Raw genomic sequence first — 22,567 nt, 5'->3', positions numbered from 1 at the left:
ACTAACCCCAACATATTCACTTTCTCATTTGTCTTTTCTTTAACTAAGTCAACATACTGTACTGTATTACAGGGTTTGAATTTAGCAGGTGCCAGAGTGCAAATGCTATGAAAAGTTGGGTCGGGCACGCAAATTTTCTGTTGAGAGTGCCCAGCTGGCACTCAAAAACTGATAGAGGCGAAAAAAAATTAATTAAAAGACACACCAAGAAAGCAAGCTCGAATGCGGTCGATTGAAATGTTAAATGTCGTCTGCTGCAGTTTGCTTTGCAGAGCAGCATCTTAGCGCATGCGCGCTCGGATGTTGACGTTCATGGCACGTTAGCAACGAACATTTCTCATCTTCAATGTTAAAAGGCTCCCAAAACAAAGACGAAAGCTCAGGATGACAAAAATAATAAACAGCAGGAGTACGAATCAAAGTGCCAGCACATGTACAATGAAGCCTGGCAGAAAGACTTTTCTTGGTAAATGTTATGATGCTGGCACCCAAAACTACAACTGTGCACTCAAATGTTTTGTCCACAGTGCCCAAGTAGCACTAGGCCAACACTCCACAGTAACACAATACGAAGACACAAACAATTGGAAACACATCTGTTATTTTTCGCTAAGACCTTGAATCAATGCAATTTTGAACTTCAAGGACATGATCTTTAAATTTAAGCATCTTTGAGACTCTGTTTAGCCCATGTCTGGCTATGAAAGTTATAACTTATAAGCATACTTCATTAGTCATAATGAAAATGGAAACACTATTTCATATATATATATATATATATATATATATATAGTAACAAATTTTCTAGCTGAGGATTTTAACAAAGTTGCATCTACTGACCCAAGCAATTTTTCTCTTGTTGACTGGAAAGAACTGTATTGTAAAAATGTAAACAAATATCTATGTATTACAAAACAAAAAAGGGTACAAAAGAACAAAAGTGATAATACTAATACCGTGTAATAGTAATAGTATTCAATGAACTTAGATCCCATTTTTTGTCTCACTTGTGTAAACAAAGTGAGTCTATATTTTAACCCGGTGTTCCGGTGTGTGTGTGTGTGTGTGTGTGTGTGTGTGTGTGTGTGTGTGTGTGTGTCCCCGTGGTAAACTTTAACATTGTCATTTTCTCTGCAAATACATTGTCAGCTGACACCAAATTAGGCATAAAAATAGGGAAAATTCAGTTCTTTCCAGTCATCTTGTTTAAAACAATATTGCACCTCTGGGATGGGCACAAAAATTTTTTTTTTATTTTTAAAGAAGCCAAATTATATGCAAACTGCATTTACTGTTATATTTATTTATTTTTTTTATTCTCTAAACTTGGCACTTTGACCTGATATTCTGAGACAACAACAAGAGCAGTCATTATGATCATTTTTTGTTCAAACGGGAACTTCTTTTGCTAAGCATGGAAGTTATATTTATTTTGCAAATGTTTTGGTGCAGATAGTAAAAAAGGGAAATTAATCTGTAATTAATGCTAGGGGACTTAATTTGCTTTAAACTGATCTTTCTCATCTTAAACATTACATTTTGAAATTATACTCAATACATAAAAAGCTTGTGTGTTTTACTCTCAGTGTACAGGGCTTTCACTATGACTATGTTCATTAGCCCAAGTGGTCTTTTTCGGAAAATACTAAAATTAATACGACGAGTGGACTTCATAGATCTATTGGCTGAGCCCTGAAGGTCAAGGGCAAAAATCAATTGCGTGCACATATTTATACACATCCAAAGCGCATGCTCATATTCTTTGCGAATGCGAACGACGCCATTTTGTTTCAAGCTGTTGACCTGCCCGTTCAATCCTATTTTCAATGGACAATACACAATAACATGTGATGGAAAGCTGGAGAAGGAGACCGTTAAATATTTATTCAGAGAAAGATTTGTGAACACCTCATCACTTACTGGATTATGCCCCAAACTGCCATAAAAATATCCACAGAATCAGTCGGAATTCACAGTTAAAAATAATAAACCATGCGAGTTAATACCCTTGAATTGATGAAACGTAAAAATTTCCAGTCTTTTCTCAAAATAAAGTCCTTTTCTGTTTTCACTTCATAAGATGTTTAGAAGTACTTGTACTTGGCTCTACATGTTATTAGTTTAACAAAATACTCAATTTTCATATCAACTTTAAAACTATAAAACTAGAATGAACATAAAAGGGAAATTGAATCGACTGTGTCAACCAGGTGTAACTAACTTGTACATCTATCTAGATCCAGAGAAAACGGCTAAATGTTGCAGTGTGATTGCGGCAATAGCCACGTCTCCTTCTCCTTTACCGCGGACTTGAAAAGAATTTTTAATTGCCCAAGATACACCAGAATAGTATGATTTAAACAGCGTTCTCACCGCGAATACTGCAATCGATTTATCGCCCTTTAAAAAAGCATGTTTAAATATTATATTTTCGAACATCAGTTAAGGAGCCACGATAGTGTAATGAGTAAGACAGTTTCTTCTCACCTGAACACGCAGAGTTCGAATCTGCCGTTAGGACTTTTTTTCTTTCTTTTTCTTTTAACCCGAAGCTTTATATTATTATAATAACAAATACAGAACACAATTTAACGATTAGTTGGGGTTTTTTTTGGTGTTTTTTTTTTAAAGTGTATCACAAGTGAGTCTTGAATTTTAGGCCTTGCCCCTCTTGTTCTAATTAGAGTAATCTTAAGTCACAGATATACTAGCTTTTTCATAAAGGAGGATGTGATCATAATGACTCATAATGAGAATTTTTTTTATTTAAAAAAAATATTTTTACAGAAGACCAAAAAGTGAAGCCAATTATCTGAATTTATCGTTTCAATTCACGGAACTGTGTCAGAAGAAGTTGACAAGTAGATTACCAATGTGCTTGTCAATAAAAAAAAAACCCCAAAACACTAAGCAAGTTATTATTATTATTATGCAAGTACTAATACTGCTGCCAAACACTCTGCCAAGTAGTGAGTGCATTTAGTTTTACTGGCTTTTTCCTGATTCATATATATTTAGCTTTTATGTGACTTAACTGGTATCTAATACTAGTAAAGTAGTAATAGATAAAACTGGTTTATCCACTCAGTATTTTTATTCAAAATAACTTTCAGTTATTTAATAAGTATAAATATGTATATATATATATATATATAGTAGTAGTAGAAGACGTCATGTAAGGTCAGAAAGATGACGTAAAAAATAGCATTACATCACCTGTTATATGTGTAGTTTGTGACCAAGCTGCTGGGTGGCAGCGAAAAATCAGATTTTTATATTTTTTTTGTTTAACAAAATAGGTGTTGGTTTTCAACTGCTTTATTTATTATATATATATATGATGATGGAGTCTCCCATTGTGCCGACGGATGACTAGGCAGGCAGGCTTATCTGTCGGTGTGTGTCCTCATATGGGAGAAGAGGCTGATTCTGGATGCACAGCACTTCCCACAGGTGTTGCAAGGGAAAACATCTCCAGAAGTCGAGCCCTGCTTCCTTCGCTCATGCTTCTCCTTAATGGCCAGCATTCTCTTGTTTTCAAACATCTTTATGCCACTAGAACACAGCATCCTCCAGCGAGAGCGGTCAAGGACATCAATTTCCCAGGAAGTGATGTCTATGTCACAGGCTTTGAGGTTTGTCTTCAAGGTGTCCTTGAAGCACTTGCAGGGTCTTCCAAGTTTGATGTGGCCTTCCTTCAGCTGGTCATACAAGAGCATCTTCGGGATCCTGCTGTCTGTCATGCTGACATGTCCTGTCCAGTGTAGCTGGCACTGGATCAGCAGGCTTTCGATGCTGGGCAGGTCGCTCCTCTCTAGGACCTGGAGGTTGGAGATCCTATCTTGCCACTTTATGCCGAGGATCTTTCATAGGCATCTCTGGTGAAACTGCTCAAGCTGTTGAAAATGACGGCGATACATCGTCCATGTTTCACAGCAGTACAACAAGGTGGTCAGCACAACAGCTCTGTAGGTTTTGATTTTGGTGCTGAGCCTGATGCCTTTGTTGTTCCACAGCCTGTTGTTTAGTCTGCCAAAGGCGGAGCTGGCCTTGGCGATGTGCAGCGTCACTTCTGCATCAAGGTCTCTGTTGCTGCATAGGGTGCTGCCCAGGTTGCAGAACTTGTCGACTGACTTGATCCCTGTGTCACTGATCTCGACTGCAGGTGGGGGGGGAGGCACTGGCGTTCTGTGAGCTAGCAGGTTGGTACATGGACTCGGTCTTGCTGAGGCTGATGGTGAGTCCAAAGCGCCTGCAGGAGGTTAAGAACCTGTCCATAATGAACTGCATGTCCTCATGGGTGTGTGCAGCAAGCGCGCAGTCATCAGCAAAGAGGAACTCTCTCAACAGTGCCTCAAACACCCTGGACCTGGCGTGGTGTCGCCGCAAGTTGAAAAATTTGCCATCTGTGCAAAACTGAATGTAGATGCCCTGGTCACAGTCTTGGAAGGCGTCTATCGCCATGGCAGAGAAGAGAATGGAGAACAGTGTGGGTGCCAGGACGCAGCCCTGCTTCCCTCCATTTACCACAGGGAATGGATCCGACATGTCAGTATTTTCCTGTACTCTCGCCTGCATGCCATCGTGCAATGACGCAATCAGCTGGATTAGGCTCTCTGGGCAGCCGACTTTAGGAGGATCTTCCACAGACCATGGCGGTTTACCGTGTCAAAGGCCTTAGTCAGGTCTACAAAGACCATGTGGAGCTCCTTTTTCTGCTCACGGCACTTCTCTCTGATCTGGCGTACGGCAAACACCATGTCACATGTTCCCCTGCCTGAGCGTAAGCCGCACTGTACTTCAGGGATGACTGTTGGAGACTTGGTCAACCAGTCTGTTCAGTATGATGCGGGCGAAGAACTTGCCGGCGATGCAAAGAGAGATTCCACAGTGGTTATCGCAGGATGTTTTGTCTCCCTTCCGTTTGTAGATGTGGACAACTGAAGCATCCCTGAAATCCTGGGGGACCTCCCCTCTCTCCCAGATAGACTGGAACAGGGTGGTCAGCTTGTCTGTCAGCACCTCCATACTTGTAGATGTCAGCCTGGATTCCATCTACTCCTGGTGCTTTTCCTGATGTTATCAGCTTCACAGCCTTCCGGTCTCAGCCTTGGTGGGAGGTGCGGCTAGCGAGTATTTGACTGGTAGCTGTGGGAGGGCTGCAATTACCTCGTCAGATACGGACGAGTCCCTGTTGAAGAGGGTATTGAAGTGCTCTACCCAGCGGGCAAGGATGTCTTTCTTGTCTATCAGGAGGGTGGTATGGTCCAAGGCTTGGACAGGTGTTGATCCTGTGACTCTCAGCCCATACACAGCTCGGAGACCATCATGGAAGGTCTTCATGTCATGAGCATCAGCTCTTCGGACTTTCTTTCCCACCAGGTGTTCTTCATCTCACGCAGCCTCTTCTGTACGAGTTCCTTGGTTTGCAAGAACTGGTCCTTCTTCCTCTGGCAGTCTTTATCAGAAATGTGATCCTGATGCCGTATATGCAGTGTGTTCAGGAGCTTGGAGATTCCAGAGTCGTTCTCGTCAAACCAGTCCTTGTGGCTCCTCTGTACAAAGCCGAGTGTGTCAGCTGCTGCTGTGTACACAGCATCTCTAAAGGTGATCCATACCTCTTCTACATCAGTTGATGCAGGAATCTCTTGGAGAGCTGCTTGGTTTTGCTGCTGCAGCACATCCTTAGTGATAGGGAGGCGGTGGATGCTCAGGTTCCTAGGGGGTTTCCGCCTGGCTGGTTGAAGCATGCGCGCAAGTCTGATGTTCATCTTGCTGTGTACCAGGCGATGGTCCGACCAACAGACTGCTCCTCTCATGCAGCGTGTAATGGAAACATCACCTCTGTCCCTCTGCTGGACAATCACATAGTCCAGCATGTGCCATTGCTTGGAGCGGGGGTGCATCCATGTGTTCCTGTACTTGTCCGCTTGTTGGAAGAGGGTGTTGGTGATGGTCAGTCCATGCTCTGCGCAGGCAAAAGCAGTCTGTTGGAGTTGCACTTGCCAGTGCCGTGCTGTCCTAGGACTTTTGGCCACGAAAAGAAGTCCACGCCGACGCGGGCATTGAAATCCCCAAGGATGATCAGCCTGTCCTTTCTACTGCTGAAATGGTGTGGCTGAGCTCCTCGTAGAAAGCTTCTTTGATGTCATCAGGGTTGGTCATCGTCGGGGCATAGCAGCTGATGACTGTGGAGAAGCAATCCTGACAGCTTCAGACGCAGGGTCATCAGGCTATTGTTTATTCTATGTGGAAGGCTGTCAAGCTGTCGTGTAAGTTTGGTTTGTATGGCAAAGCCCACGCCTGAGGTTCCTGGGATGCCATCTGGCTTCCCAAAGCAGTAGAAGGTGTAGCCCCTTCCAACTTCCTACAGCTGGGTTTCACTGGCAAACCTGGTTTCACTCAGGGCTGCTATGACCACCTGGTAGCAATCATTGAATCAAACAGTCTAGCAATGAACGCTGTGCGCCTTTCTGGTTTGTCATCTCCGTCTAAAAGGGTGCGAACATTCCAGGCATGACTCCTGGTTCTTTTCTTCTGTTGTTTTCGACCGCTAATGCTGGATGTCCAAGGAGGTGCGGTTTCCTACGAGGTACCAGGCAAGGCAGGCTTTGTTTAGGGATCCTTTTATCTCCCCTTACCCATGTGGGGAGAGCAGTGCTGTCTCTAAAAAAAGGGCTGCTCTGATACTGTGGGAGGATACAGGTGCCACATCTGCCATAGTCACTGTCTGCATCTGCCCAAGTCTATGGCGGATGACCATCACCCCACAGCTGCCTGCGTGCATGACTAGGAACTGCCAGCAGCATCCTCTGCCTGTCCTCGTTTCCACTTCTCCATCACCTCAGAGCTTGGGAAAGCTGGGTGTTGAAGGGCTAGCTCGTCGTTCCGACATTAGCCTGGTCGCTTGACCAGCACAGGTGACTTTTTTAGTGAAGGGGAGTTGTGCAGTCCCTTCCCCACTCTCTCGTCTATCAATGCTCACAGTCCCACAGGTGCAGATACTGCCACGTGTTGGACGGCCTTGGCAGGTGCAGGTTCTTTCTTCAGAGTTCCATCTCCTAGGAGGACTTCCAGCCAAGGATAAGAGCTCCCCCTGCCCTTTGGTCATCCTCTTCCGGCTTCACAGCTGTTGGGAAAGATATCCTCCTCTGCCCGGTCCGTCGTTGGGAGACTTCACATGCGGCAGGTAGTACTGGGTTATACTGTACCAGTTGCAAGGGCTATGCCCCTGACCTGACCTACATATATATAATGCTTTAACTATATATTTTAATAGATATATGCTTTTACTATTTACCTTTTTTGTTGTTGTTGTTGTTGTTGTGTTGTTGTTTTGTGTGTGTGTGTGTCTTTTTACTTTTTGTCTCTTTTGATCAATTGACTGTCATTCTGATTTCATTTTTTCTTAATACAGCTTTAAATGTTTTGTCTCGTTAAGATGAATAGTCATTCTGATTTCATTTTTTCTTAGAACAGCTTTTATTTTTTTGTCCCTCTCATAAGGCATGCCTGAAGGCAAATTTCAGTACACTATGTGTTTTAAAAATTAAAAATCGATCGACTGAATAATGAAAACAAAATGAAAATGTTTTTAATAACCACACTAGGCAACAGTAACTCACCTCTCAATCAAGTTGTGGAGGGCCTTGAATAATAGAGTCCGACACTCGTACGTCAAGCCACTGTCTTTGTCTCGATCCCAGGTTCCATACTCAAGCTCTGCAACATAACAGAAAGTTGGCTGGTCATACTATATAGTATACACAGCCCAACTGAATGAACACCACTTAGGGATTCAGAATTGCTCAAAACAATACTCAAACTCTTTACAACCATTACCATGACTGAAAATAAAATGCCACTATTTTCCACAAAATACATGGAAATACTTTCTTCCTCAACTTCCAACATAGTACACCAAATGTAATGGAAAAATCTGTTGAAATGCTGCTGTGAATTATTACTGTATTAAGGCTGACCTTTGAATCTGGATGTGTAACCATATAATGTTCTTTACATTGAAAAAACAAAACAAAAAAACCCCCAAACATCCAATAAATCAAGAACAGAATCACACAGCAAAATATTGGGGTCGTCAGCTGCAGCTTTAATTGTAACTACCTTTGCATGTGTTTGTGAATTTTTTCATTTCAGTGAGTCTGGAGACATATTTGTTCATCAAAGTAATGTACTGTCCATCACCAGTCATGTTTGCCTGATTTTTTAAAACAATTTATTTGTCGGAGGTTGTGGCAAAAATGGCGCCAAAAAGTGGGGCATGACTTGGGTGGTAGCTTTTACAATTATAATTCAATAATCAACTAAGTACATTCTGCTAGTAAATAAAACAGTGATCCCACTGACAGCATGCTATTACAAAACACTGTGCAGCAGGGTGATTTTGAATTTGATGCATTCAAAAATACAATGGTCGTTTGTTTTCTTTGTTCCTACAGATACCACCCACCCTGCATTCTGCCCTCACAACACAGAACTGCTTCAACTGAATTAGAATTACTCCAGAATGTATCTCTGGAGATCGATCATCCTGCACAAGATTCACTTTTTGAAAACTTGGAGCCAAATGAAGGTTCCCCTGAAGTTGTTTCAAACATAGTATGTTCCACTTCCACATGTATTGCACAATACACATCCTCCTAGCTCAGCCATAAAGCAAGTAGGCTGTATTCTGCACTTCAAATGGAAAAGTGTGCAGGAACACTGACAACATGAACATGACAAAAACCACAAGGCCCTTCCAGGCTAAACACCAGCTACACACACTGAATCGTCTCAATCCAACGCTGTGAAACGCACACCACATCTGCTCAAGTTTTCCACATGTTTCTGTCTCTGGTGCTTGGTGTATATGTGTGAAAATCAAACAAAAGAAATATTACAATTTTGTTTTTGTTGTTTATTACAATAGCTATGCTTTACAGGACAAATACTAAGCAAAAGAATAAATAATGGTCAGTTCTCTCAAAATGCGATGGCTTCCATAGTAACACACTAACTATTCTACACATTATCTGCAGTGCATAAAAAATGTTGAAAATTTTTTTGTGGTTAAATTGTACGTGTAACTTCTGTACGTCTTTGTTGTTTCACACATACTCATTATTTTTTTGTGTACAACTAACCATTTTGTAATGTTATAGTAATAAGATAATGTGACCTTTTTTTCTTGTTCCAAATCAAATGGAAAGAAATACAAATTCTGGACAGAACACTTGCACAGTTGCAGTGACACAGACTACATAGTACATCATTGACATGTTTACTGCATGTGAATCTTAAGTGGATACTCAATAAACTAGAATGAACATTAAAGAGAAACCGAATTGACCGCTGTCATACTTTGTGTCATACTTTCCCCGGGGAGTGTATATAAACTTGTACATGTATAGATCTATCTAGATCCAGAGAAAACAGCTAAATGTTGCAATGTGATGTCTCCTTTACCACAGACTTTAAAGAATTCTTAAATACCCAAAATACACCAAAATAATATGACTTAAACAGCGTTATCACTTTGAATACGGCAATCAATTTATTGCCCTTCAAAAAGCATGCTTAAATGTTAATTTTTGAACGTCATTCATGGATCCGCAATACTGCAGTGACTAAGGCAATTTCTTCCCACCCGAACATGCCTGGTTCGAATTTGTGCTCAGGCCTTTTTTTCCCTAAACCCGAAGCTTTATAACAACAAATATAGAACACATTTTAACGATTAAATTCATTAACTTAATTTTTTTTTTTTTTTTTAAGTGTATCACAAGTGAGTCTTGATGGCCTTGCCTCTTGAAGTTGTTCATTCCTGTATTCAATTTTATGTGTAGTTAGTCAAATTATATAATATATTGAATACCATGTCAAACACAAACTCTTGAAACTGCCCTGCAGGTTTTACTTTAGGTTTCGGTTTTGTTGGTCTAAAAGAGAAATTATACAGCTTGTAAACGAAGATCCACAAATATAGCAGAAAATCCATGTGACTATTCATGACTGACAAAAATAAAACATTTCTTCATTTCTTCCACATTAAACATAAACTGATAAAGGGGCAAATATATACAGAAAGAAGCAGGGCTTATAGAGAGATTGAAAGAGGACCCAGAACCATACAACGCCTACTGGCCCAATGAAAATGCTTAATATAGTTGTATCAAGTCGAGGCAAATAAAATGAAATTCATATGAAGAAAGAAAGGGGCTTAAACTAGAACAAATAAACCCTGCAAAATGATGACAGCAGGAAAGCTGAGGTGCTGGAATGGATGGTGAAAAAAGAAATCAACATATAAAGTTCTCCAAACAGAAACTGAGGGACCCCATGACAGTCAGCCTGAATTAAAAAGAAAACTTGATTTCTCATTCAGCAGCTTCAAAACTAAGGTGGGAGCCATCAAGATGTAGAAAGGGTAAAGAAAACCTGAAGAAAAAAAATGTTGCATCTGTTGTGATGAAGAAGAAACTATTTTGGAGACACAGAAGGAAACTGGCCTGGGATCAAACCACTGAGAAGTGCCAGTGAGGTGTCTGACCTTTCTCAGCTTAACACCAGAAAGACAAGAGAGGCAAGGCCCTGAACTAAGACTCACTTGTGACATGCGCTGTATCCAGTAAAGGAATCATGAGAAAAAAGAAAAGATACTTTTTAAAATCATTAAAATGAGTCCTGTATTTAATAATATTATTAATAAACTTTTAAAAAACAAACAAAAAAACAAAAACAAAAAATGAACACTCCAGGCCTATTAACAGGATCAAACCACTAAGGTTCTGTTCAGAATCAAGTAGTCCAATCCCCCCCCCCCCACCCCCCCCAAAAAAAGAGGAAAGTGAGGTGGTAAAATCAAAACTGAGGTTAAATATTTCATTCTTAAGTGGTTCTGCATTGTTCTGTGACAAATTGTACTTCACAGTTTTGTGAAACCACCTGTGAAACTAAAACATAACAAAACAAAAAGAAAACCTGCTGAGAATGGGCTATTATAATTTTACTGATAATTCAGTTGAAAAATTCATCAGCCTAAAAAAAAAAAATTAAAAACACAAAAACCACACACACACACACACAGTGGCACACAAACACAAAAAGAAAAAAGTCTGTATGTACTGTGGTCACATGTTCCTGTTACCAAATAATGATGCAGATGTCGCAGGCAGTATGTATCAAACTCAAAAGAGTACATCCTAAAGCCCAGAACTACTGAATGGAAGAACTACATTTCATTTTCTTTCCTCTACCTTTCCCTTCCATTAGCTGACAAACTGAAAATCAATAAACCTGCAAACTCACTGTCAAATGGCTAGCAGAATGCCTGACGAACAAATGAGCTTCCATTCCGTTTCCCTTTCCCACTTACGATTTCCCTACCACTTTACACGATGAGCGGAACACGGATTTGGCCGATCAAAGAAGGCACTCCCTCCCCAGCACTCCCCCACCCACCGACAGGATGATAAAAAAAAAAAAAAAAAAGCAAAAAAAGCATTGCACTCACCTCTCAAACTCGGGTCAGACGACAGCAAGTCGTTCAAATAGCTGGACGGATCGCCGTACCAGAAAACCCACAGCTCTTTATTGTAGGATAACTGATCGCTGTGGTTCAGATGCTGCTCCGAATTTCTCAGAACCCGACGCCACACACACAAAATGTCGTTTTGAAGGCATTTTGTGTAAGCTGTAAGCACGGGGTCATCCAACTGGTCAACCCCCGCATTATCCACAATTAGCCGGCGCCATCTTATGCCACAAAGGTCCGTCTGCAAAAGAAATAAACACAGCTGATGCCGACTGCAACATGAAAGAGCACCATTCATGTCCACTTGCGTTTGGTAACATTTCTATTCGGTCAATCGCGACATGGTTTCCCGTTCATAATCGAAAGCTGATCAATATACTAAGGGACCTACATTTGCCTGACAATAACACCAGCAATGCCAGGTGACATTTGCTTCTAATTCAAGTGAAGTCCTAACACAGTGCTCCCCTGATCATAAAGTTTGTCTATGATAAGCAATGTACAGACAGTACAAATACAAAGCCATTACAACCGGAGAGCGATTCCGACTGCAAATCGACATACCGCTGCATTACATCCTCGAACAATAGCCAACAAGAGTCCTATTTAAATCATAACTTACCAAAACGAAGAGATTGGTGTAGCAATCCTCCAAGGTACAACCGTTTCCAGTCGGGTTTGGGTGACTCATGGTCACTCCATGTCTTATTTACCCCGCAGTATATCCAATGATGCTGATATGGCGCACAATCGACCACAGATTCAGAAAATGTTGTTCATTATAGATGCTCAGCATAATATGGCGACACAAGAATATGGCCGCTTCTCTCCGAGCTGCACAACAAGGCGGTAAGGATTATTGTCAGTGATTGGCCAGCTCCAGTCACATGGTGCTTGACCTACTTCGGGGAATCATGGCAGCCGACAGATTTCAAGTGCAGAAAGAAAATTAAACAAACTTATTTTAATTTTGCAGTAAGGAATATATCCGGTAGGTGTGCAGTTAATAACTGAAGTGTCCATAATACAGTTGAGTTGCATACGTCACCTGATATATTATTTCTAACGCAAACAGAACCAGTGTTGTGAAAGCGAAAGAAGCATGGGTCATGGATCATTCCTCGATGGGATACGTTTTGGAATCGTTTTCCACTTTATAAACAGTTTATACAAAACACATAACTGTTTTAGAAACTAATTTGATGGTAAGACTGTTGCGTGAAATGTTTTCAATATGAACACTGCGACTTTCTATTACAACCGTATGCCCTAACCAAAGAAAGCAGGCCCTAACCAAAGTAACACTTTGTTGGGTAGCTTCCCACTTTTGATGTTTTCCAAATGGAAAGGTTGATAAAACTTAATAAAGAATAGCAAATGAAATCACATCCGGTTACGAAATTATTTTTATACAGTAAAGTACTATTGTAGCATCTTAAATTCAGGAACCTATTTTACTGACAATTTTGTGCATGAACGAAACCCATTTTACCGACAATTTTGTGCATGAACGAAACCCATTACCGACAATTTTGTGCATGAACGAAACCCATTTTCAGTGGATTTCGATTTATTTGTACGTTGTTTTACTCAGTTTTGATGCGGATTCAGTCACTAAACGAATGTGCCATCATCTTGTGTTTACCGTTTTTACTCCCCCCAAAACATGAAAATGTAGCCAGTTGGTGCAATGATTTAGGACGCTAAAATATACAGTATTCTGGGCATGAAATCGTTACATAATAATATAGTAGAAAAAAATGAAGACACCAGACTGGCAAAACTACATTTCCATATTTCCATGTGAATGTTTTAAAAGAAAAGAAACATTATTAGCTTACAGGTTATTATTGAATTGCTTGCATACCAAAATATAATCACCATATAACTAAGTCACATTTATTCCGTGGCAATATCATTTCTTCCCCGGTGTTTTTCTGTTTATAAGACGAAAAAAACTTGTAAATTGGTTAATAACATTGAAATATATACTCTACATTTCTTCCCCTTCAGTCTTTGACTACCCTTCTTTACGTCTCTTGACAGGGGAAGAAATGTAGAGTATATATTACAATGTTATTTAAACAAATAACTCCCCACCCCCATCTCCCCCACTCCTACCCATGCCTCACCCCACCCCTTCCTACACACCCCTGCCTTTTATCTTTTCTTAGATCTTCCAAATCACAATAGTCAGTAGTGGAAAGATACAATTATAAATGAAATGAAGAAAGAAAGAAAACTTAATCTATAAAGTTTCTCTTTCTGTGTCTCATTCCCATTCATCTCATTTCTTGCCCAGTCCACTTACCATTTCATTGTATTTACTTTCCCTATTTTTTTTTTATATTTGTGTTGAACTCTTTAATATTCTATCTAATGGCTTGAGCAGGTATGTTTTTTTATGTCATTGTTACAATTTATTGATATATAAATTTACACGTTACAACAGATTAGTTGGGGATTTGTGTGTGTGTGTGTGTGTGTGTGTGTTTTGGTTGTTTTTTTTGTTGTTTATTTTCATTATGTGCTATTCCCTCATCTTCGGCTGATTAATCTTTATTCTTTTCCAACAGTCTATATGTTAATCATCTTCCATCCTCCTTTCATCGTCAACAGCATTCGATCATCACCACCGGGTGTGTTTCTTGTAATCAACAACAACAAAACAAAACTGCACACATGCAGATTTCACTGGAATGAAGTGAAGGGGCAGGAGCAGCACTAGCATCCGGTAGCTCTGTCCTGAATTTGGGTGAGTGATTAAAACCCCCCACAAATATCTCACTCATATCATCACACATCTTTCATCTTTGCAACTCGGGGAAACAATTTGACTACTATAAACATAAATGATTCAAAGTATGCATACTCCATTGACATAACCAAACATTGAAACAAAATTTCAGACTTAATTGTCAGAGCTAATTGCCTTGGAAATAAAAGGCGACAAGGGATCAAGATTCAGCCATTAAACTTAAGTCACACTAAGGACACAGGCTAGAAATAAAAATCAACCCCCCACCCCCCACCAATCTCCCCCCCCCCCCCACCCCCCAAAAAAAGAGAACGAGTTAGATACTGAACTTATTTTTCATTCTTACACACCTTTTGGGGCATGGAATATATTGCAAATAACTCATGTAGAAATAACATAATACAAATAAGTGTTAAATATACTGAAGTACACAAAAAAACAACTCCATTTTGTTAATGGTGCTAACATGTAAAGTAATAATGATATTAATACTAGTAATAGTGAAATAAGAAAAAGAAGAAAGAAACAGGAAGATTGAAATATTGAGAAATGGAGAACCAACATGTACAAGTTTACTATTTTGAAAAAAGAAAAGAATAATGAAAGAGGACCTCTTTTCAAAATTATTTTTCTGACAATAATATGTACATACTCTTTTTTTCATTAAGTTGTATTTTGGACATTTAGTCATAAAATGAATTTCGTCTCCAGTGTCATACTGCCATATGTACACAACCTTTTATGTTTTTCAGTACCACATTTTGTACCTTTTTCATTAATTCCATTGGCATTTGATCAGTTCTGTTTGACATGTGTGACTGAGCGAGCGTGTGCGCGCCGGCGCCCACGCACCCACGCACACACACACACGCACACACACACACACACACACACACACACACACAGACATGGGCACGCGCGGTGCGCTTACAAAATATGGTTTTGTACACGATTAGCTTGTTGCTGAGGAAGTCAGATGCTTTTTTTTTTTCCTTCTTCTTTTTTTTTTTTTCATTTGAGAAAGTTATACAGTCTGGTTGATTCTTGTGTATTTTATTATGCCAACACTAGTACTTAATCCATGAAGGGAAACATTGTACAGTTGTTTCCACGTGCGTCAGCCTCACGTTATCTCATCGGGAAAGCCAACAGTGAAAACATTCCTTTGAACCAGCCTTTTGTACCTCCCGAGTCAATACAGTTTCTTCGCGATCCCGTGTAAAAGGTGGATTTCTCTCGTACGTCCACCAAACTTTTGTCGTGCACCCCAGTAAACTTTCCTCACGACACAGACGTCAACTGGCTGAAACGTTTGGCGAATGTAGCGAAAAAACGGCGTGTCAAAGCCAGGGCATAATTAAAAAAATCCCCTTTCCACTTTTAATTGGAATACACAAAACTCCATGACATTTAGCCATTCCGTTGGTAATGGCTTTAGTTAAGGTACTGACGAGGCCATAACACCATCGATCGCTTTGTAGAATGACAGAGAGAGAGAGCGGTATTAACCGTACTTCCCATATATGGGACACCCTCTATTAGTTGCTGTCAGATGAAGGGGTGCTGGTTGAAGTTGATAACGACATGTGGGAATTGTTTTCATTCATAACTAAGTTTTTCAACTGAGATGGCCGTCATTTGTGTATCCCATGCGGCGATTTTAGTGATTACAGGCTCACATAGATGACACAGTAGGCTATTTATTTTCTGCTGTAATTTTTTGATTGTTGGCAATAAGATAAAATGCTGGCATGGGCAATTTCCAAAACCTTTCGGGTTTTTTTCTGGAAACGTATGGCTCGTCTGAAGGTGCCTCCCATATAATTATGGGACGTTAGGACTGAGTAGGTAGGAGTTTTTGTCAGTACTTCACAACTATTGTCTGCCTTTTTGTCTCAGACTGTTCAAGGATCACACTTTTCAGTGTGTTGATGTCTGCATAGTGTCACCGACAGTTGATAAGCTCACTGATGACCTTCGTAGTGGTGTTGGCGAAGAGACAGTGGTAAGCCTCAGTGGTTGTCAACTCGTAGCAGGAGCTTCAGTGACCGTTCAGTTGTGAGACAGCAGGTAAGAGAACTGCCAACTGAAAAGAACCAAATACTGTGAGAAGGCAAAGAGGGTGGGGGCAGGGGCTGATCCGATCATCCCACTCATGTCACATCTGACACTGCTGTTGTGCGATGGAACAACATCGTCAACGTCTTCTCCACCAGTGATGGCATCCATTCACTGAACGCAGCACAAAGATGGCCCAGGTCAGGGCCGAAGAAACAGAAGGGACTCAGCCATTCCTCTTCAAACACTGTAAAAAGACGATGGGAAGAGTGGATAGAGTGGACCACACTTACGGAAAGTACAGAATGGCTTTCCGCATCAAGAAGTGGTAGTGGCCTCTCCTCCTTTAAAGTGTGGATTTGTCCATTCAACAGATGAGGCACTTGTACAGGCAGACTGAGATATCCAAAAAGGCAAGTCTGATTCGTCTGGCTTCCCAGCGTGCAGCGGCCAATGCGTGCCTCCTCCGTGCCCGATCCCGCAACTCTGCTTCTCGACCTGGGCAGGGCAGTCCGGTGCCCATGGACAAGCGTGTACCAGATGCAGTGCGTTTCCACTGGCTGGATCATCGTGGCCTAAGCACCTGCCATGTTCTCTGTTTGAAACGTAACATCGGAGTTCATAACAGGTGTTTCAAAGACTTCCATACCTAGGTACTACCGGAGATTAGAAAAGAGAGATAAACCACTCGCGGCAGGTCCCTTCTTACTGTCTATAACAGTGCTGAAGCCGTTTTGGGGCACACACGCAGTGCGGAAGGGTGGGGGTAAATCACCCTCTCCTTCCCCACCTGAAGGAAACTGGTCGGTTCTGACGGTTCAGCTGCAGTAAAGCGAAAGTTAAGTTATGCCTGGAATTTCCCACGTGTAGTAAGATTCGCTGTATACAATGAAAACCGATTCATTTTTGCTTGGTTTTTAGCACGTTTGCATCTGCTTGAATGTAGATAATATAAAAAGAAAATAAAGCAGCTCCCCCCACCACCAACTCCCCCCCCCCTCCCCAGCGCAATGTTGCACATGAGAGAAACAGTTATAAATTATTGAACTGCGTTTTCGTAACGCTACTTTTTCTTCACACTTTCTGGTTTACATCACCATTTCTTCAAAAAAAAAAAAAAAAAAAAAAATCAAAACATAAAACACATATTCAGCTCTGTCTCTCTTCTAACATCTGTCTATACATACATACATACATACATGAATACATACATACATAATTTCATATAGATCTATCAGTATGTAAATCTAAATATATCTATATGTACATAATCATATATATAATTCATATATATACGAACGCTTCATGTTGCCCGAGCAGACCGTTGTATTGTGCTCTATCTCTCTCTCTAAGTCTCTGTCTCTGTCTCTCTCTCTCGGGAGTTTTACATGGCTGTTAAAAGCATCTACGATTCTGTACTTGTATGTGTTCGTGACAAAGGTATTTATTCAGACTTTTTTCAGTGTCCAAGAGGGGTTAAACAAGGTTGTATGCTAAGCTCACAGCTGTTTTCCTTTTTCATCGGTGAATTGGCAGTGGAGTTATCAAAGAAGGGGAGACATGGAATACAAATGATACCTGGTGCAACAGATTTGCTCTTAATGCTATTTGCTGATGATGTTGTTCTCTTGTCTGACACACCCATAGGGTTACAAATGCCCTTAAGCAAGAAACAGACAGACTACAACAAACAGTGAATCTCGATAAGACCAATATTATAGTTTTCCGCAACGGAGGTCATCTTTCGACTCGTGAAAAATGGTGCTGTGGTGATAGGGAAATAAAAGTAACCAATACATATAAATATTTAGGAATGTTATTCACAACAAAATTGAGTTTGACATCTGCGTGGGATGAAGCAAACAGAAAAGGGAAAAAAGGTGTAATCCAAATAAAATCACTCAGGAGACTGCGTTCGACTGACGCTTTCCTTTAGTTTGGGCGGGGCAAAGGCAGCTCATGAATAATGAATGCTTGTCGCGGCGCAGGCTGCCTGGCTTCAGCAATTTCTGCAAGTGGTTTATCTCTCTTTTCTAATCTCCGGTACTACCCAGTGACTGATTTCATGAATTTCTTTTATCCTCAAGTGAGAGCTTGCCACATGGATGTGCACAAGGCACTCTTACATAAAAACAAGAGAAACGTGATGTCTGTTGTTATTTTCAAATGGTTCGCTTTGTTGATTTTTCAGAAGAGAACTGATATTTACAAACAGAATATTCAGAAGAGAGCTGATAGTAACGAACAGAAATTAGTTGTCTGTCCTATTATTTTAGCAAAACCTTGACGAATAAATGTATTTTTTATTCTACAAGTGAATTTACTTTATGTAGTTTACTTTACTTACCAAAGCGAACCAAGTGATTTTGAACAGAAAGCGTTTTTTTTTTTTTCCATATTAGTGTGCATGGTAAACCCCCTACCCACTCAGTCCAAGCGTCTCATATATGGGGCACACATATTTCATGATTTATTATCATAAATTTAACAAATCATCTTTTGAAATAAAGATAAATGTTTAAAGCGTCTTTTTGATAAAAACGTATGTTTCGGGAACTTTCATTAAAATCTAAAATTTCGGCATAAATGGGTTTAAAACAGAGCCAGAAAGATCGTGTTTATTATTATTGTTGTTAGTAGTAGTAGTTGTAGTATCATTATTAACGTGAATCTCATTTGAACATTGTGCTGCTGTGTGTGTTAACAAAGCGAACAAAACAGTGGGGGAAGAGAACTTGAATATGATAATGTTACATGCAAAACATACAATTCCATTTGGGAAAGTTAAAAAACGACTTAAAAAAACTGACTCACCACAGACTGTGGATAAGTTGAGCTATGAGGACAGAAAAAAATTATCTGTCTACCAAGCCACAAGAGAGAGAGAGGGAGAGAGGTGATTTAATGGACACATCAAGAATTTTTCGTGGCCCCCAGGACTAGGACTATGAGCAATTTAGTTAAATAATTCACAGTGTGATACAGTGGCTTTCAAAACATTTTGGAAAAGGCGGTTGGTAGAGCAGTCGGGGCATTGAAGTCTGAATACCAGAAAATGTGTGCAGTGCCAAACAAAGTGAAGATGGAGCAAGTCTTGGACCCACATCGTGGTTTTCCCCGAGTGTGTCAGCTATCATTTCATTTCACCACACATCGTCCTACTCTTCCCCGAGTGTGTCAGCCATCATTTCATTTTACCACACATCGTCCTACTCTTCCCCGAGTGTGTCAGCCGTCATTTCAAAGTACCACACATCGTCCTACTCTTCCCCGAGTGTGTCAGCTGTCATTTCACCACACATTGCCCTTTTCTTCCCCGAGTGTGTCAGCCGTCATTTCATTTTACCACACATCGCCCTTCTCTTCCCCGAGTGTGTCAGCCATCATTTCATGTCACCACACATCGTCCTACTCTTCCCCGAGTGTGTCAGCCATCATTTCATTTCACCACACATCGCCCTTCTCTTCCCCGAGTGTGTCAGCCATCATTTCATTTCACCACACATCGTCCTACTCTTCCCCGAGTGTGTCAGCCATCATTTTTATTTCACCACACATCGCCCTTCTCTTCCCCGAGTGTGTCAGCCATCATTTCACATTTCACCACACATCGTCCTACTCTTCCCCGAGTGTGTCAGCCATCATTTCATTTCACCACACATCGCCCTTCTCTTCCCCGAGTGTGTCAGCCATCATTTCATTTCACCACACATCGTCCTACTCTTCCCCGAGTGTGTCAGCCATCATTTCATTTCACCACACATCGTCCTACTCTTCCCGGAGTGTGTCAGCTGTCATTTCATTTCACCACGCATCGTCCTACTCTCCCCCTAGTGTGTCAGCTGTCATTTCACCACACATCGTCCTACTCTTCCCCGAGTGTGTCAGCTGTCATTTTACCACACATCGTCCTCTCCCCGCAACATGTGTCCCACGCCAAGCGGGCCTCTCACCAAGAGATATGCTTGGATTAGCAACATGAACACTGCCAGCTACTTGCTGACATCGTTGATAACAATTATACAAACAGAAAAGTGACATTGGCACGTTGGAGTCTTGTGTATACATACACGCACACATACACATCCACGCACGCACGCACGCGCGAGCGCACGCACACACACGCACACCGACACATATATCGCACAAACATACGCATGCATAACTCGCGCGCGCGCACACACACACACACACACACACAGCTTGATCCACCTGTGTGGTCGCTCCATGAACACCGTTTCTAGTAATCTCTGCAAGTCTGCTTTTTTTGTTTGTTTTTTGTTAAACAGAAAAGTTCGCTTTGCAGTTATTGGTAAACGTGTGCATGGTACTACACTGCTGTGCTCTGACACTTACGTCCTTCGTGTGAATGTGAACACTGCAGTGTTTGTCAGTGCGATCTTGTACTATTAATTTCAGTGATGCTTTGTTATCACTTCGTTTGTTACTTTCGTCTTTGTTTTTTGTTGTTGTTGTTTTTTTAAAGTAAAACAAAAAAAAATCTTTTCTCTGATGGCTTCGGCACGGCTGGTTGCTGCTACACCAAGAAAAGAACATAGGAGAATATGTAGAATCAAGAAAAACAAAAGAGAGAGAATTTGAAGAGAATATGTTGATAAACTGAGAGTCCCAGTCAGTGATTCTTAAATGTTCTGAGTTGCAATAGGATCTGTTAATATGAAGGCTTTTGTGTATATTGAGATATCTTTGCAGCAATGGTATAATCATTTGTTTAAGGTTTTCAACGATCTTCATCAAGAAAAACCGCAAGAAGAAGACTTTTAAAAGAGGAAGAGGATACAATTGAACCATTGTTGAATAACCCCATATCTAGAGAATACGTCACTGCTAGTATTGGACATTTGAAATAGGAAAAGAGTGCAGGACCCGAGAAAATTGTAGGAAAGATGTTAAAGCATGCGAAGTGAGCCGTTATTATTTTAATTCTTGTTCAGTTATTCAACCAATGCGGAAAAAATTCCAGCTAAAGAAAATGTAGGCACCCAAACCAGTGGATGATCGAGTGCAGAACTTTAACCAGCAACAGCACATAGCACAGATGACAACACTACGGACTTACGAAGGAGAAATACACATCAAATCAGCAATACCAGAGGCCACAACAGAAGGGGTCATACGCCCTATCAACAAGGAGTGGAGCGAGGATATGATCCGTCAGCTGATTGAGGAGAACAGATCCAGTGGCGGAATCAAAAGTATCAACCGACTTCATCTCAAACCTGAAAATGGACAAGACCAAGTCAGAAGTAACGCTGTCAAAATCACCTTTCTAGCAAAACATCTGCCGTCAGAGATCAAAGTTGGCACACAGTACTTCCGTGTAGACCCCTTCAGGAAATAGGTCAGACGCTGCATGAAGTGTCAGAAACTGGATCACCTTGCCAAAGAATGTACAAAGACAGCCCGCTGCCCCAGAGGTTGCTTCAAAGCCCATCCTCACGGGGTGAAAAAATGCCCCAGAACAGACCGAGCAGAGTGGTATTGTGTGAACTGCAAGACCAGTGGTCATTCCGCCGCATTTCCTAGCTGCCCAATGAGAAGGCAACTGAGTAAAGCCCAGGAACTAAAAGCCACTCACTACATGCCTCTAGGGGTGGCTCTCAAAGAAGTGAAGGCATAAAGGCGTGAAGAAGATTTCCAAGAGCAGCCCCAGAAAATAACCAATGCACAGCTCTTTCGACCAAGAAGATTCTCCACACCAACAGATCCACGTACATCTGGCATAAACTTTGCTGAAGTAGTGAAGGGTTCCAGATACACCACCGATTTTCCAGAGATAGCCTCTGTCTGGGACACCTCACTGCAGGCCACATGACCTACGACACCAGTCAAAACTGTGTGGAAACATCCCACGGGCACCAGGACTAACAAGATGTCACAGACTGCAGCAACTGGTCTCCTCTCGACCCAGAGAAAGCAGGAACAGCAGCAATCTCAAGTTTCAAGCAACAACGGGCCACCAATGAAGCCTGTTTCTTCAGAAGCAGTCAGCTCCGTCAACCAGTCACAAGTACATGGGGAACTAGAAGAGGTCATTTCTACACTAAAAAGCATGAGCCAGCTCTTCAACACTCGCATCACAGAGATGGACAAAAAGCTGCAGAAGCAAGCACAAGATACACACGGACAGATCTTCAGTCTATCAAAACAAGTCCGAGAAATGCAGGAAAAAAGAAAAGCCCAACTCAAAACTG

The 22,567-nt window shown here is 41.1% G+C and overlaps 1 protein-coding gene across 1 annotated transcript in view; it reads right to left on the bottom strand.

Annotated features, from left to right (window-relative positions):
- Positions 1-12,352, bottom strand: part of LOC143302314 (mediator of RNA polymerase II transcription subunit 13-like) — a 130,519-nt gene extending 118,167 nt beyond the window's left edge. The window contains exons 1-3 of the mRNA XM_076616925.1: positions 12,159-12,352; positions 11,516-11,777; positions 7,626-7,722 (exon numbers count right to left, since the gene is read on the bottom strand). Of these exons, the coding sequence (XP_076473040.1) occupies positions 7,626-7,722; positions 11,516-11,777; positions 12,159-12,227 (428 nt within the window). The 5' untranslated portion in view covers positions 12,228-12,352. The remainder of the gene's footprint in view (positions 1-7,625; positions 7,723-11,515; positions 11,778-12,158) is intronic.
- Positions 12,353-22,567: the final 10,215 nt, after the last annotated feature.

The sequence above is a fragment of the Babylonia areolata genome, chromosome 29, assembly GCF_041734735.1.
Source record: "Babylonia areolata isolate BAREFJ2019XMU chromosome 29, ASM4173473v1, whole genome shotgun sequence".
In the NCBI taxonomy this organism is placed as follows: domain Eukaryota; kingdom Metazoa; phylum Mollusca; class Gastropoda; order Neogastropoda; family Buccinidae; genus Babylonia; species Babylonia areolata.
This window is presented reverse-complemented; position numbering and strand designations above follow the sequence as displayed.